This window comes from Setaria viridis, chromosome 6 (assembly GCF_005286985.2).
Source record: "Setaria viridis chromosome 6, Setaria_viridis_v4.0, whole genome shotgun sequence".
NCBI lineage: Eukaryota > Viridiplantae > Streptophyta > Magnoliopsida > Poales > Poaceae > Setaria > Setaria viridis.
This window is the reverse complement of record NC_048268.2, coordinates 35,511,025-35,527,122: the sequence shown is the minus strand read 5'-3', so window position 1 is coordinate 35,527,122 and position 16,098 is coordinate 35,511,025. Positions and strand designations below refer to the sequence as shown.

Below are 16,098 nucleotides of genomic sequence, written 5' to 3'. Positions count from 1 at the left end.
GCACGCAGTGGCCAGCCCACCTATCATCGGTCCTGGACACGAAAATCCTCGACGAAACGAAAGAGAAGAGCAAGCAAAGTCAGGGAAAGAAAGAAAGAAAGAAAATCAAAGAGGAGAAAAGGTACATGAACCATCGAAAAAGAGAGAAATAAAAAAAGAGGAAAATGTGTTGGCTGCGTTCATGATGGCAGCGACGAAAGGAAACGTGCCTGCCAACACGGCAGCAGATCCAAATCCAACGACGTAACGTGCTCCCGCGCCAAACTCACCTCACGCAGCCGTCCGTACGACACAAGTACTGTAGTGGTTCGACAACTCCGAGATTAGTATCGAAAGGTGGCATGCCTTGTGCTTCTCCTAGAAAAAAACCGAACCGGTTCACAGTTGGTTCAGGTTGAATCGGAAAAACCGTGAAACGGTGACCAGACCGTTCGGTTGAACCAAAAGATGGGTCATGCAATTGGACCGGTGTGAATCGGTGCAAACCGATCGAACTGACGGTTTTATGCCAAACCGGTGAACTAGTGAACCGGTTTTTTATGAACCGGTGAACAATTCAAAGTTTGGATATTGGTTTTGGAACTTTGGATAAGAAACTATTACATTATTTCTATGTAATCCCATCTTTTATGTCATATGTGATATGTTTTGGTAATAAAACTTACACATTACTTACATAAATCATGAGAAATAAGTATTATATTGATAAATGATGAACCATTGGTTCGACCAATGTGTCGGTATTTTATACCGACAACCTACCGAGGGGGTACCCGAGGTAGTAGATTGGTTGGTGGGGAATCGTCGGACGACCTAGAACTTAAAAGTAAGGACACAAGACACAGATTTATACAGGTTCAGGCCGCCAAGGTAGCGTAATACCCTACGTCCTGTTTGGGGTGTTGCATATTGCGCCCTGCGCTTGGGTCTTGAGGCTTTGTTGTCTCCGCCGATCTAGTTACCACTGCCCTCCTTTATATACTCCAGGGGGTGGGATTACTAATCGGTTACAAGGAGTTCTAGTAGGATTACAGAGGAATCCTAGTATGAGTCTACCTTCTTCCTTCCTTACGGGTACTGGGGATCTATCCCCGACACAATGCACCACTGGTTGGACCGGTGAACAAGTGAACCATTAGCATGATCAGTTCGATCTTCGGTCCGACTTTTTGTTCTATGGTGCTTCTACTTTCCTACATGTATATATATAAACTAGCAGAGTGCACGTGCGGCACGCACGTGTTTTTAAAATGTCTAGGATATTTTCAGGAAATAGCTAGATAAACTCATTACCGAAAGTTATGTTATGTTTCACGAAGATGCTGAAAAGAGGAAACACGGTTACATCTAAAATTACTACGTGATAACAAATTAATAAATAATAGGCATATGTACTGCAAAAAATAAGAAAAAAAGATTACACACTACAAACATCACTGAATCACTGAACGCACATATGTACAGGCAGGACCGTAGGACCTGGAACATCACTGACCTGGAACGTCGCCGCCGCTAATCACGTTTCCTCTCCCTGACGAGGCTGGAATGTTTCTGATCCTTGGTCACCAAATAACACGATCGATCAGCTCATTTGCATGGAAAATTCGACCATGCAGCGGATCAGATAGGCCCAGATGTTGTGGCGGCGCCTTGTGGCTTCGGGGCGTCTGCGTCGTCCACGGCCGTAGCAGACCTGCGCTCGGCCTCTGCCAGGCAGCATTATGCACCGCACGCGACTTGCCGCCGGGCCGCGCAGGTGAGGGGTGTCGTGGACGCGGTCATCACTCGTCGCCGTGGAAGACCGGGGAAGTACGGGTGCTTCCCTCTCGTGGCTGCTTGCCGCGCAGGCACAAGCGTGGAGGAGCAGCGTGGATGGCCTGATTGGTGATTGCGGGTTCGGGTTCGGGGTGAGAGGTCAGGAGCCAAAGAAAGATGGCCCTTTGATCTGTCATTATGGAGGAGGGATTAAGTTAATCAGGGAATGGCAGAGCTCGATCATCTACTAGCCTCTGGGCCATCTTTAGCTAGCTAGGTTTCACGCAAAGGAAAGCAAAGAAAAGCAAGCTGCGAAGGCGACGGCAAGAGATCTCTGGAGGATCTACCCGGGCGGACATGGACGCGATCAGGACACGCAATCGCAGTCGCCGCAGGGGTGCAGTGGCAGCAGCTAGCGGCGCGCCCAACGCGACGGATGGACGGTCGACTCGAGGCGTGCGTGCGGCCGGACGAGCAGTACCAGAGCAGAGCAGAGAGGCTGCTGGACTCCACTGCCCGTGCCAACTGTCCTTTGCGAGTACTATCATTTTGCAAAACGCTTCAATATAATATTGAGTTTGAGTACTCTGGACGACGACGACGACGACACTGTTTGCAACTTGCGTTGCGCGCGGAGGAGCAGTGCCATGTGGATGGGACGCCATTGGCGAGAGCCCATGCGCAAACGCAAACGCAATGGTACGGTGCGCGTGCGGCCATGCGTGACAAGAGCAAGCGAACGTCAATCAAAAGAAAGAAAGAGGAAAAAGGCGAGCGAAAAGAGACAAGCCAGCTCGCTGTCACCACCGCGGCAGCATCATTTCATCTCGCAGTGGGCCCCCCCACAGGCTTCTTCCCCGAAACAAGGGGTGTTCGAGGAACCGGCGTTTACCATTTCTGTCCAGCCAGAGCCCAGAGACGAGAGATCCACTACCCTGCCCTATCCATCTACAACTCTGCACGGGGACGCAGCAAGAGGAACTGAGGAGGCGAGCTTCTCCGCCCGGCCGATGATAGATGCAGGCTGGCTAGAATGTCGCGGATGACGTCCTCTGCAGCCGCTGGGGAGCCTTCTTCGCCGGCGCCTCCGCGGCCTCCTTCAGCTGCACACGCGTCCAACATGTGAAGAACTTGTTAAGAGAAGCGAATGAGCTAGCTGCCTAGCGCTCCTCAAAGAGAAATGCTTATCATCAAGCACGGAGACACACACACTGACCTCCTCGCAGAGCTTCCTGAGCTCCTCGTTCTCAGCGCGGAGGGCGCTCACCTCCTTCTCCAGCTCGTTCACGTACGCGTACCGGCGCGCGCGGGACCGCGCCGCCGACTCGCGGTTCTTCATCTTCCGCTCCCTGCGCCGGTCGCCCACGCCGCCCTGCAGCTGCAGGTCGCCGCGGCGCAGCATCTCCTGCTCCAGCGCGTGGCGGGGGAACACAGAACCTGGGGCGGCTGCCACTGCGGCGGGGCAGAGGCACGCCGCGGCGGCACCGTCGTCGTTGTTGCCGGCGCCCGTCGTCCCCCACACGAGCAGCTCCGCCGCGTCCCCTCGTTCCGGCTCCATGCCTCTCTTGGCTCTGCCGCCGTGCTGCCCGGATCGAGAAGCGCTCGAGTCCAATCCCTTGCTGCCGTCGGGGCTGGATGAGCTTCACCTTCACCTCTCTGCAGCCAGCAAGACACGGCCAGTGTGCTAATAAGTAGCCGCCCGGAGAGGGCACTCGATTTTTCTTGTTCGGAAACGTAAAAGGCACTCGATTTTTTTCGAGGGGGAACGCACGCATGATGACGATGATAGGTGCGCTCCATTTATTTTTTGAGCAGCAGAGCTCTGCGCCTCAGCAGCAGCAGCCTCCACCAGGAAGGAAAAGTTATGGCCGTCACCGGCAGGGTGACAAGGGACATTTATGGCACCCTCTTACCATCGGGGCACGTGTACCTTCTTTAACCCTCAGCTCAAGTACTGACAATTCCCTAAAATTCCAAACACTTACCTGAATTAAACTTTAGTCCATAAATCACTAAAAGATTACTTACGGGGATTAAAGTGCACCTTGAACACCTGCTACCCTCATTTATTGCCTACCCGTGACCCTCTCTCCCATCCCCGCACCCATCCATTTGTGCCTATTGTTCCATTCCCCACCGCTGCCGCACCCTCCGCCCTCCCGCCGGCGTCCCCACTCCTCCCCACGCCTCCGCCGCCGCGCCCCTACTATTCCCCCTAGATCCGCTCCTATCGTGTCCATACACTAGCACCAACCCCAGTCCGAGCCACACCTCCGCCACCGCCGGCCTGCTCCTGTAAATCGCCACCTACCACACTCCTCCTCACGCCTCCGCCGCCACCAGCCCGCTCCCCCCACCCGGATCCGCCGCTACTACCACCGCTCCTCCCCACTCCATGGACGGACACGGCAACGGCTACCGTGACTACTTTTCGCAGGGGGCATCTTCTTCGGCGGCTCCCGCCTTCCCTCATTCTGCTGTCATCCCCGACCCCGACGACTTGGATCTCCTGTCGCAAGCGCCGGCGAACGCACTGGCGGCCCCAGGCCTCTCGGCTGGGAGGGTGCACATGGAGCACCTTGATCTCAACTCCCAGGATGAGTGTTTCCGCTTCCTCGAAGAGTACTTAGGTATCCTGCAGCGTGGAAGAGGGCGTGGCGATGGCGGTAGATTTGGCTCATTCCAACCACCTCGACCGAGCGGTGGTGGTGCTAGTTCTGGCCGTGGAAGAAGTGTCCCTACGCGTAGTCACCGTGGCTGTGGAACTGTCAACACTGCATCCCATCCGCCATCCCTGGGTTCAGGCCCCCATGGTGGAAGTCCCCTCCGCGTTGGCAACTCGCCTCTGGGTTTCGGTAGAGGCATGGGAGGTGGATGTCGTGGGAGGTGGGGTTCCGGTAGTGGCATGGGACGTGGTGCATCCTCTGCCGGTGCAGCCGCCTTTCCTTCGATCAACAGGGGATGATGAAGACTTGGATGACGAAGCTGAGGACTCCTTCCATCTGTAAGCATCCTTTTCTTTGTACCTTTGCATGCTAATGTTCAACTTATTGTTGTTTTGCTTAGTGTAGTTGTGTAGTTACAATTTCGACTTTGATCTGTTAGTGTAGTTTGATATGTTAGATGTTAGTGTAGTTACAATGTAGACTTTGATTTGTTAGTGTAGTTCGACTTGATCTGTAAGATGTAAGAATCGAAATGTCTCGAACATTTTGTGTATTAAAACAAGTTTGTCAAGGCAAATTGGAGCGAAGAGAACACGTACCATTTTTGTGAACTTGCTGTTGAACAAATACGGCTAGGGAATTGCCCTGGTGGGACAATCACTAGTAGAGGTTACAAGGAAATAGGAAAAAATTCAAAAAAGGACTAACCTCAACATTCGTCACTAAGAAATATCATCGAGCGGTCTTTTGAAGTTTTGAAGGGGAAATGGTGGATTTTGCGTGATTTACTGGCTTATCTAATGGCAAAGTAAAGCCAAATAATTATCGCTTGTATGGCAATTTATAATTTTATTAGAGAGAGTGCTATTGGGGATGTAGACTTTGAGATGGCGGATGATGATGAGAACTATATTGCATCGTCGGAAGCATCATCGTCTCAAGGAAATGCAGGTACTACCCAATATGGAGACGAAGATCAAAATACGAATCAGTTTCGGGATTGGATAGCCGATGGATGGTTCAATAGGTCGTAGCTCCTTTATTTTGTAACAATGACATTTGTGTTTCCCTAAACATTATTTGGTTTTAATAAAAAAATGGCAACGCCAGCCAGCACCGTAGTAGGCAGTAGGAGCGCGCCAGCAACATGGCGCGAGGCGCTAGGAAGTCTTCACGCCAGGAAGAAATGGCGGGAGGGAAGCAGACTGTGAGGAGAGAAAAAAGGGAGGGGTAGCAATAATTAGGGGTAATGTGGTCATTGTCTAAGTCATTAAACACTATTTAGTCCCTACATCCAAACAGGAGGACTAAACTTTAGGCCCTAAAAATAAGCAAGGTGGATCCAAACACAGCCCAAGTGCCCATGAATATAATTAGTTTATAGATGAAATATAGGCCTGGTTTGGTTACTCTTACTTATTTTTAGCACCCGTCACATCGAATGTTTAGATACTAATTAGGAGTATTAAACGTAGACTATTTACAAAACCCATTACATAAGTGGAGGCTAAACGGTGAGACGAATCTATTAAGCATAATTAATCCATAATTTGACAATGTGTTGCTACAGTAAACATTTGCTAATGATGGATTAGTTAGGCTTAATAGATTTGTCTCGCCGTTTAGCCTCCATCTGTGTAATGGGTTTTGTAAATAGTCTACGTTTAATACTCCTAATTAGTATCTAAATATTCGATGTGACACGTGCTAAAAATAAGCAAAGGGAACCAAACGCCCCCATAGTTTCATCTTGTGTTATTTTCAAGGCTACATGCAAGATACAAAGATCTTGAAAATAGTATACACATGATTTTATCCCTATGAAATAACTTTTTTCTCTCCCTATAAATAGTGTGCCATGTCATCAAAATTACATACATGGCAACTTATTTATTATCTATGAAACTACGATTAAGAATGGCCTCATGGGACTCGCTGTTTAGATAAGCATACGCAGAGTACAACTTAGGGTGTCCCCAATAATCTAGCTTAGAAATAGGTCAATCAATTCTTTAGTCCCTCCATCTATATCTATAAGGTATGGTATGACTAGACACGGTCTTCCAAATATCACTTTGACCATTCATTTATCATATATTATATTGTTTATGGTTATAAACTTATAATCACTATAGAGTATATTTGATTACGACTCCATATAAAATTTATATTATAAAAATAAAAAATTATTAGTCAAAGATTGCAAAGTTTGAATTTTGATAGGCATATGTTACCATAAAAAAAACCGGAGCGAGTACTAATTAAACATTGCAATGAGCATGAGATAGTCAGAGTGAATAGACACTCTCGCTCACTTTTTCGATACAACTGTTCCTTGCAACACGATCTTCCAAACTGTCATCTACGTGGAACCAACATCTACCAAGCACCCTTAAAGCTGGGTGGATTGGATTTGGAAGAAAAACAGGATCCACGATAGGCTGGCTGACCGACCTGTCACCTTGTCAGCCTATACAGAGAGTAGGCCCAAAAACTATTTGGGCCTCTACTGGGCCGTGGCCCCCTGCTCCTGGTTCGCCTGTGCCCACCACGATATAGGGCTGACCGGCGTTGGTCGTCGCGCTACATGACACCAGGCGAGAGGTTGGGCCGTCGATCCGTCATCCACCACACGGCGGCGGCGGCGGCGGGTACCACACGCGACGCCCGCACGCTTCTCGCATGACCTGCATGGGTCACAACGTGAACGTCCGGCTGCCGCCATGACCGGCCATATATTTTTTTGTCCTCCAGCGAACATTGCCTGGCTGGCTGATATAATTTTCGGCCGTAACGTACGGTCGGGATATGATATGCCGATCCCATTACTGCACGGTAGTAGGGGCAGGCCGTAGAGGGCCATGTCGTCCTACCGGGCCTCGGCCCTTCGTCGTACGCTGGGCCTCACGCTTCTTTCTCATACACCACAACGGCCTTCCCCCACGGCCCCACCCATTAAACGCCTGAGCGGATGGGCCCAGCCCGTCTGTCTCCTCGTAACCTTTAATTTCTCATCACCAGGCCCCCACCGCCCAACCGCCTGCCTGCGTGGTGGGGCCCGCCCGTACCCGGCCTCGCGGACCCCGCCGCCCCGTCGATACAACCGATGCGCGCGGCGGCGTCGCCACCCCGCCCTGTATATAAAACCCTCGGCTCCGGCCAGGCCAAGCCACTGCTCCGACCTACCCAGCAGCAGCAGCCTGCCGTGCCCGTGCCGTCCAGCGCCCCCACCTCCCCCGGTCGCTCTCACGCGCTTCGTGCCCGCCGCCTCCCCCCGTTCCGCATCGCGTGCGTCGCGCCCCGATGGCCTCCATCGCCGGATCCGCCCTCTCCTTCGCCAGGCCCGTCAAGGTATAGCAGATCCGCCGCGACCGCCGCTGGTTCCTCTTCAGATCCATCGCATCTCTCCGTGTACCCGGCTTGTGCGTCGCGCCCGGGGTTTGGTGTTGGGTTTAATAAGGGTTGCATGCCTGTGATCTAGGTGTATGGTGGTTTGCGCGGGTGATCTGGTCATCTGGGGCTGGGGCGTGAAGAACCAACCCCCTTTGCCGTGTTCAATCAACTTGTGGATTTGCAGTCGTAGAGCTGTAGTGAGCTTTTTGATGGCTGCCCTTTTCCTTCCATGGGGAAAGCTACCTTTGTGTGCGCTTGCTGGCCGCTTTACTGAGACGTTTTCAAAGTGGATTTGGACAGATCTGCTCTCATGCAAAGTTGATATATTCTTATCAAGCCTTCTGTGGTGTAAATACTGAATATGTTTTCTGCAAGTAACCAGGAATTAGGACTTACCGTTAAGCGCGTCTCACTTTAGTTACCCTGCCAAGTAATTTTGTATGCGGTAATAAGATGTGACAGGGATGGTCTTAATATTCTAGCAATCTAGCGCTGGAATGAAGTCAGCCGAGCTGTGCAAATATAAATTCTCATCATGTGTGCTTGCTTTATTCGTTTTTTGTTACTGGAATTTGTTTCTGTTGAGTAGATAGCATGAATGCCTATGCCAGTTGTCTCTTCCTACCTCTACAGTTCAACCTTACTGATGTACAAGTACAACATTAGGACAATAGCACAATCAGTGTGGTAACCGATTATCATTGTGGCGTAAATTTACAACTGCCTTTCTTTGTTTGTTTATATGTGTGGTAGTCTTCAAATAACAAATTTTGTTATCTCAAGATGCTTGTTCCTTGAATTGCAGGCAGTCAACACGAGCTCGCTCTCTTTCTCTGCTGCGAGGAAGGGCAATGCATTCCTCCGCCTGCATTCAGTGCCCAAGAGATTTGCTGTTTGCTATGCAGTGAGTTCCATCCTCTTCCCTGATGCATGCTATACATATGCCAAGTTTGTTTTACTGTGACATAGCTAGCCGTTTACTGATATGCTGTTTCTGTGGATTTCAACTGAACTAGTAGTGCTCAGTAGTGTTAAAGAGTTACTGCATCCTCCTTTTTGTAAAAGGATGTAATTCCCGCTTCTATTTGTTCTTTGAACAATTCATCTGAGATTTAAGACATGTTTGTCATTTCTTACATCAGTTCCTAGTGTGGGAGGATGGCAGTTTTAGACAGATCATCCACTGATACAATACAGTGCTTGTGTGCACCCTATATTTTCTCACTATGCAGTATCTCATTAGGTGTTGAAATATGCGTTATGACAGGCTAAGAAGGATACAGTGGACAAGGTTTGTGAAATTGTGAAGAAGCAGCTCGCTGTTCCAGAGGGCACTGAAGTTTGTGGTGCCTCTAAGTTCTCTGATCTTGGTGCAGATTCACTTGATACGGTAATTTTACACCCCCATGAGTTTATGCCATGTGTTTAGGAAGTTTTGTATCATGAAGCTGTGTAGCAACTTTGACAAATTATCCCAGGGGTAGTATTTATAAAAGAAGTCACATAATCACATTCTATAGACCTTAGAGGGTAGTAGGCGGTTGTGCCAACCTTGTTCAGTTCATATTTAATACAGGTAGTAGTTATTTTTTTTCGCCTCTCATCTCTACTGGATTGTGTTTGATATTGAATCTAAAGCATGAAACAAGGAAATTGGGTGTTTTGGTACCATGAATGATGCATCTAAGGTTATGTGATAGTTGATGCGTAAGTTGTTTTGGCAAATGAGTATCCGCTCTGTTCTCTAGTTCTACTAAAATAACACTTTCCCTGTATCTATCTCAGGTTGAGATCGTGATGGGCCTTGAGGAGGAGTTCGACATCAGCGTCGAGGAATCAAGCGCGCAGTCAATTGCGACAGTTGAGGATGCTGCCGAGCTCATTGACAAGCTTGTTGCTGAGAAATCACTCTGAAGTCACAAGGCATGATGTTGGGATCTCGCAAACTAGTTCTACCTTGTTCCTGCCCTGCCCACTCTCCCCTTATCTAGGTTTCTATGCTCTGAAGGATTGGCGATCGTCTCAGCATTGTTCTCCACTGTGTCTGTAATAATACCGAGATGATTTTAAGCTGTTGAACATTACGGTGGTGCGCATTCTGTCAGTTCATTGTTGTATGAATGGTTCTTCCTCGAAGAAAATGGGATCTTGGGAGCATGTAGCAAAGGTTGCCAAATTGATGATGTTCGCGGTGTTATAACTAGCAATGCGGAATAGCAGTTATTTGTTTATATGTTCCATTGCAGCGTTCTGTGAACACCGTGGCCATCTAAGGCCGAGCTGTATACTCATTTTCAGACGGCTAAGAGCATATCATATACTCTTTAGTATGCTTTTTTAGCTAAATAGCTTGTCAAGTCATATATTTACTGGCTGATGTAGTAGGGACGTGTATGTAGGACTGTGATAAAAACTTTCCTTTTTAAAACACCATTTTATTCCATCTCAGGCGACTAGGCGAGTGTATTTGTTCCACCAATTTGAAAAGATCACACCAAAGATCATGTATTAAAAAATGAACAACTTATACCGTCCTTTTCAAATTGCTATATATTTAAACATAACGTATATCCATAGACATACCAAAGATCATTTATTAAAAAAATGTATTAAAAAAATTGAAACGAGACGACTTCAGCAAGCAGCCCAAATGGCACCCAATGGTCACGTGATGACAAATGTATCTCTAGAACGAATAAAATGTCGCTTACAAGAGTTTCCTAACATTTCTACATCAAGCCATTATATCATACAGTAATTACAATCAAATATAATAAAATATAATAAAAGGGCGATTGGTCTAGTGGTATGATTCTTGCTTTGGGTGTGAGAGGTTGCGAGTTCAATTCTCGCCCCCTTTTTTTAAAAAAACTTCCAATATTATTTCTTTTTGTGTTTTTTTACGTTTTTCGATACTGTTTTTTTGGTTTATTTTGGCATGATCCTATTTCTTTTTGCATGATATATATTTCTTTGTATTTATTTTCTTTCTTTGTGTTTCTTTTTGCATGATATTTTTTCTTTGTTTTCCCATAATCGTCACAATGATATTTCTTTGTGGGCGCATTCGTGTGTGTTTTACAATGGTATTTCGATCGTCAATCAAAGCTAACCACAGGCATAAGAGATCCTTTTATGGCTAATCAACAAATTAAACGCTCCTCTCTTTTTCTCTTTTCATAAATCTGGCTACTTAATTAGTTTTTCGGTAATGCTACAGAATATACATTTAGAATCATAAAAAAATTGGACGCTCGGACATACTATTATTTTTGCATGTTTTCATAGTGAATGTTGCACGAAATATAGTGTTTATGTTGCGGCGAAAATTTTTCTATCTCAGAGTCGGACGATATAGTTATTTTTACACATTATTTTTTCATGTTGCAAACATTGATAACTAATGTTACACTAGGTAATTTTTAATATTTCGTCGGAGCATCCGATCGGACGTCCGAGCGCTAGCAGCGTCGTTAATTTTTTTTAGATAATGACTTAATTAATTTAAGAATCCAAACAAAAAGAAGGTTCAGCTGCAGGAACAATATGTCAGTCAGTGCACTAGGCTGTTCATTATTGTTGCCATTATTAATCAGCAAATTAACGACCATCTGCATACATGTTTGCTCATCAAATTAACACTCTAATCCTACATGTATGTAAAGCTTATACAACGATAACACCACCACCAATATGCAACCTATTCCCCGGCGTGCCACCCACGGATGGTCCGATCGACGTCTCCGGCCAGCTCACCAGCCACGACCACGAATTCGTTAAAAAAAAAAAAGGACCAGCCACGAGCCCACGACCACGAAGCAAGCAGTGTAGAGCAGCATCTCAAGAAACGATCACACAAAAGAGCTACTTCTAGCTAGTGGATGATCGAATTGATTATTGTGCGGCGGCGGCGGGGGCGCCGGGCGACCTCTTGGAGCACTTGACCTGCACGGCGAGCGTCGCCGTGGTGCCGGGGCAGTTGAGGTCGCCGCCGTACACATCGGCGGCCACGGGGAGCGTGCAGGTCCGCTGCCCCAGGCAGGCCTTCTCCGCCACCTCCTTGGCGCGCGGCGTGTGGCAGCTGCCGGCGGTGTAGTTGCCGCAGATGCCCTGCGGGTTGCCGAAGCTCGCGAACACCACCTGCTGGATCACCTTCTTGAGCGGGCACGACAGCGTCGCCTTGGGCTTGAGGTCGCCGCCCCCCTTCGCCGTGATCTGGCTGTCCGTGCGCTGCCACGACTTGATGTGCGCCGGGTTCTTCTCCGAGATGAAGGTGCAGATGTTGTCGCGCTTCACCGTCAGGATCATGATCGCGTCCGGATGCCCGCCTTCCTCCTCGAACAGCACCAGCACATTGTTCTTCTCGCGCAAGAAGGATCTCGGCACGTGGTACCTTCAAACGTATATGATACGTGTTGATGATCAGCTGCAGGCCTGGATAATCATGGCTGAAAGTTAACCAAAATCTTACACTTACAGCTGCTGTGATGGCCGACCGAGGGCGTGCTTGTATGAGATCCAGTAGCGGCCGATGCCCTCGCCGTTGACGTACATCATGCCCTTGCCCATCGGGCTCAGGTCGAGCACCACCGGGTCCTCTCCCGACGGCATGTCGAAGTGCCTCTGACAAACGCACATAAGTTAGCACCGCGATGGTTGCACGCAGCGACTGCTAGTGACGCTGTCGTTTCAATTACCTTGTACCATGTGAGCGGCTTGTCCTTCACGGCGGGCTTCCAGGTGACGCTCCCCATGCCCTTCTCGGTGTAGATCTCCTTCTGCTCGCCGACGAGGCCGATGATGTGGCCCCAGCCGTTATTCGTCAGGTCCAGCGTGCCCGCGTTGAGGCCCAGGATCTGCACCCTGTCGATGCCGGCCTCCCGGTGCTCCAGGTAAGCGCCACTGTCCTGAAACAACCCATTATATATCGTCTATGTTTCCCATGTTTCCTGTCGGAGACCGAGCTGAACGAAAAACAGCATCCTGAAGCTTGCGTGGAGATATCTGTAGTTGAATAGTTCTATGCTCACCATCATTCCCAGCGTCGATGACAAGACGGCGACGTGGTTGACGCCCATTTTCAGGTTCATGGGCTTCTGGAGCAAGAACGCCTTGTTCATCTTGGTCCCGTGACCGCATCCTGCACGCACAAACGTTGGAGCTCATCTTCTCTCTACACCCCAAGTTGTGGTCTGGAAACCAAGAAAAGAGCAGCAAGGCAGAAGCAATGAACGGAAACAATACATGTGCTAGCTCCAAGTACCTACGAAGACGTTGTTGACAAACGCCACCGAGGCGTGGCCATGGCTGTTGACCTCGAGCACAGGACGGACGTCGCGGCGGAACGGCATGTCGTCGGCCTCCAACTTGAAGCTGCAGGACAGGCATTCGCCGACACTAAGAACCGACACGACGCCATCGCATTGAGCAGGAGCTCTGCCAGGCAAAGCAACCGTACCTGGAGGTGTACCAGACGTAGTCAGTTTTGTCCTTGGTTAGGTTGTAGAGCTCCTGTGCCTTGCGCGTCCTGATCTTGGCCTGCTTGTACTTGGGGACCTTCTCCTCGTCAAACATCTGCCATACGTTGTTCTGCACCGTCTGGTCCGTGAAGTGGAACGTCCTCTGATTGTGCTGTGCGTTCACCTGCAAGCATGCATGAGCTTCAGTCAGTGTCTGGCCACCATTTCTTTGATTCATTCGTCCATACCCGACGCAGGAACATGAGAGCTCCGGGCGATAGCTTACGTGCTGGGTGCTGAAGACGACGGTCTTGCAGTCGGCGAGGATGCTGATGGAATGGCGTGGAACGAAGTAGGGCTGTCCCCGGAATGTCATGGTCACGTCGTCCTTGGTGTTGTGGTTGGAGAGGAACGCCACGCACACGTTCTGCTCCTTCAACTCGAACACCCTCGCCTCGAATTGCTTGCCCAGCTTCTGTACTGACGGCGTCCCCCATAGCAGGGCCTTCTTGCAAAGCCTCAGCGCCTGGTGCAGGTCCCTGAGGTGGCCCCATTTAGGCTCCTTGTACAGGCCTGAACAAGCATTGTCACCATCGTTGCAAGCCATACATCACAATCTAGTGCATCAACACAGCTGATGGGATTCTTCAGAGTTGAAAAAAAAAGGAAAAATCACTATCGACTACTATCGACATCGTCTTACCAAATTCATCGAGAGGCGCCTCGTCGTAGTATTTTGGCATCACAAAAGCAGCAGCTGTCCTTCCAAAGTTCGTACCCCCATGATACTGATTAGAGTTTCAGACAAATGTAACGGTAGAATTCAGCATCAACACTTATGCTCATCCTAACTTATAATGGTACGCATGATGTGAAGAAGATCATACTACTGTTCAGTACCATGTAATAGTTTGTCATAGTACCCCCGACAGAGAAGAAACGCGCCACAGCGAATGCAAGGTCCTCAGCCGAACGCTGGGATGGTGGATCACCAAATACCCTGTACCTGTTTGTTTACACCAAGAAAACAGTAGTTGATTTTGCAATGAGAATTGCAGTGATACAGCGATCAAGTGATATGGACGGTGATATATATAGCTTGTTGAACTTAGACTAGTTAATGGATTATTGATGTAATAACTTACTGCGCTGTCCAGTTCTCAGTCCACAAGAGAGGCATGGTCTTGTTGGTCGGACCAGGCCATGTATCTCCACAATTCCTCCCATTGCAGGTTGGGATCTACAGGGGAAGAAACAATGGCAGATTATTGCTGTTGTTCTTTTCAAAGTACAAATTTAACTGAAAATGCTATCACCCAGACGGTTTGACCATGTAGTATGTGCAGCTACTGAAGTTGTTATGCTGAAAGTCTGGAAATATTTTGACGATGATAAAGTTACCACTTCACCAGGAGCTTTGGTCTGCTTGCACATGAACCATGGCACGCCGGTGTTGGTAGCTTGGGCCATCTTCGCTGCCCAGTTGATATACTTGGTGCCCTCCTCTTTGAACGCCGCCTCCAGGTGCTGATACTCATTCTCAATCTGCATGCCAGGCAGATTTGTGCATAAGCATGCATTTCATAAAAAAAAGTTCATCAGGCCAGACACATAAAACTCAAAAGGCTGCTGCAACAATTCTGACTGGTGAATGAACCTGTGCTAGAATGATGGGACCTCCCTGCGACGCAAACAGGTTGGCGTCCTTGAGCTTTTTCACTATGAGGTTCACAAACTTCTCCATGAGCATCTGCATGTACAGAGAAAACCGACAGGTCATCGTCGAGCCAGATAAGCTCGCACAATCGACAAGGTTTCAGGAACTGAAAAATATAATGAAAATCAGATTCGTCACCTTGAATGGCTCGTTGTTCGTCCGGAAGATAATGTCAGGCACTTCCCTTAGCCAGTAGGGCAGGCCTCTGAGAAAGAATCGGCACGTAGCAGAAGGAAATGGGGGAAAAAAAGAACAGGTGCAGATTATTACACATGATTTGGGACGATGAGAACGCAATGATGGACTGAATGAGACGAGGAAGCCACACAAACAAACCCATGGTTCCATTCGGCCTGGATGAAGGGCCCGACCCGGACGATGGCGTACATGTCGTGCTCCTGGATCATCTTGAAGAACTTGACCATGTCGTACCGGCCCTCGAAGTTGAGCTGCAAGGAAGAAGGAACCGATCGATCGGGCGCCGGATCATGCATGGAAGAAGCAGATAGACGTGGGAGATGCATATGGTGCTTAATTACCACGCCCTTCTCGGGCTCGTGGATGTTCCAGAAGACGTAGCTCTCGATGACGTTGAGGCCGCCCTCCTTGGCCTTGGCAATGAGGTCGGGCCACATGTCCGGCGGGCTCCGCGGGTAGTGGATGGACCCGGAGAAGAAGATCTCCCGGCGGCCGTCGATCATGAGCGAGCGGCGGTCGTAGGAGACCACGGTGCCCTTCTTGGTGAGCTCCCACGCCGCCGCGGCGCCGGGCGCCATGAGCGCGAGCGCGAGCGCGGCCGCCGCGGCTACGGCGAGCGCCCGGGCGCGGAGGCCGGACATGTCGCGCATTGGGGAACGAACGGGCGGGGGGGCGTGGCGTGGCGTGGCGTGGCCGTGCGTGCGGGGGAACGGAGAGAGGGGCTAGAGGCTAGGGGTCCGCGGGCCTAGTAGTGATCCTGAAATAGGAAGGGCGCGGAGGCCGCCGCGGGGGGTGAGCGGCCGCCCGGGAACGCCGGGCGCCGCGCGCGGGTCCGGGAGGAGACCGACGTGTGTGCGGGCGTGCGACATCATCCACCACCACCACACCAGGCAGGCAGGCAGGCGGTTGC

The 16,098-nt window shown here is 49.5% G+C and overlaps 3 protein-coding genes across 3 annotated transcripts; 1 reads left to right on the top strand and 2 right to left on the bottom strand.

The window, feature by feature from the left end:
* Positions 1 to 2,535: 2,535 nt before the first annotated feature.
* Positions 2,536 to 3,628, bottom strand: LOC117860371 (bZIP transcription factor 27). Its single transcript, XM_034743647.2, has 2 exons — positions 2,972 to 3,628; positions 2,536 to 2,858 (listed from the first exon to the last, which is right to left on the bottom strand). Exons 1-2 carry the CDS (start codon positions 3,311 to 3,313, stop codon positions 2,784 to 2,786), a joined length of 417 nt encoding a protein of 138 aa, XP_034599538.1. The 5' UTR covers positions 3,314 to 3,628; the 3' UTR covers positions 2,536 to 2,783.
* A 3,963-nt stretch (positions 3,629 to 7,591) lies between these two features.
* On the top strand, positions 7,592 to 10,045 carry LOC117861563 (acyl carrier protein 3, chloroplastic). The gene is made up of 4 exons (XM_034745134.2): positions 7,592 to 7,772; positions 8,620 to 8,718; positions 9,082 to 9,204; positions 9,600 to 10,045. Exons 1-4 carry the CDS (start codon positions 7,725 to 7,727, stop codon positions 9,726 to 9,728), a joined length of 399 nt encoding a protein of 132 aa, XP_034601025.1. The 5' UTR covers positions 7,592 to 7,724; the 3' UTR covers positions 9,729 to 10,045.
* A 1,335-nt stretch (positions 10,046 to 11,380) lies between these two features.
* Positions 11,381 to 15,774, bottom strand: LOC117861441 (beta-galactosidase 11). Its single transcript, XM_034745001.2, has 15 exons — positions 15,530 to 15,774; positions 15,327 to 15,439; positions 15,129 to 15,195; positions 14,931 to 15,023; positions 14,675 to 14,818; positions 14,419 to 14,513; positions 14,174 to 14,279; positions 13,977 to 14,061; positions 13,560 to 13,846; positions 13,273 to 13,457; positions 13,078 to 13,187; positions 12,845 to 12,954; positions 12,512 to 12,721; positions 12,292 to 12,437; positions 11,381 to 12,207 (listed from the first exon to the last, which is right to left on the bottom strand). Exons 1-15 carry the CDS (start codon positions 15,764 to 15,766, stop codon positions 11,709 to 11,711), a joined length of 2,487 nt encoding a protein of 828 aa, XP_034600892.2. The 5' UTR covers positions 15,767 to 15,774; the 3' UTR covers positions 11,381 to 11,708.
* Positions 15,775 to 16,098: the final 324 nt, after the last annotated feature.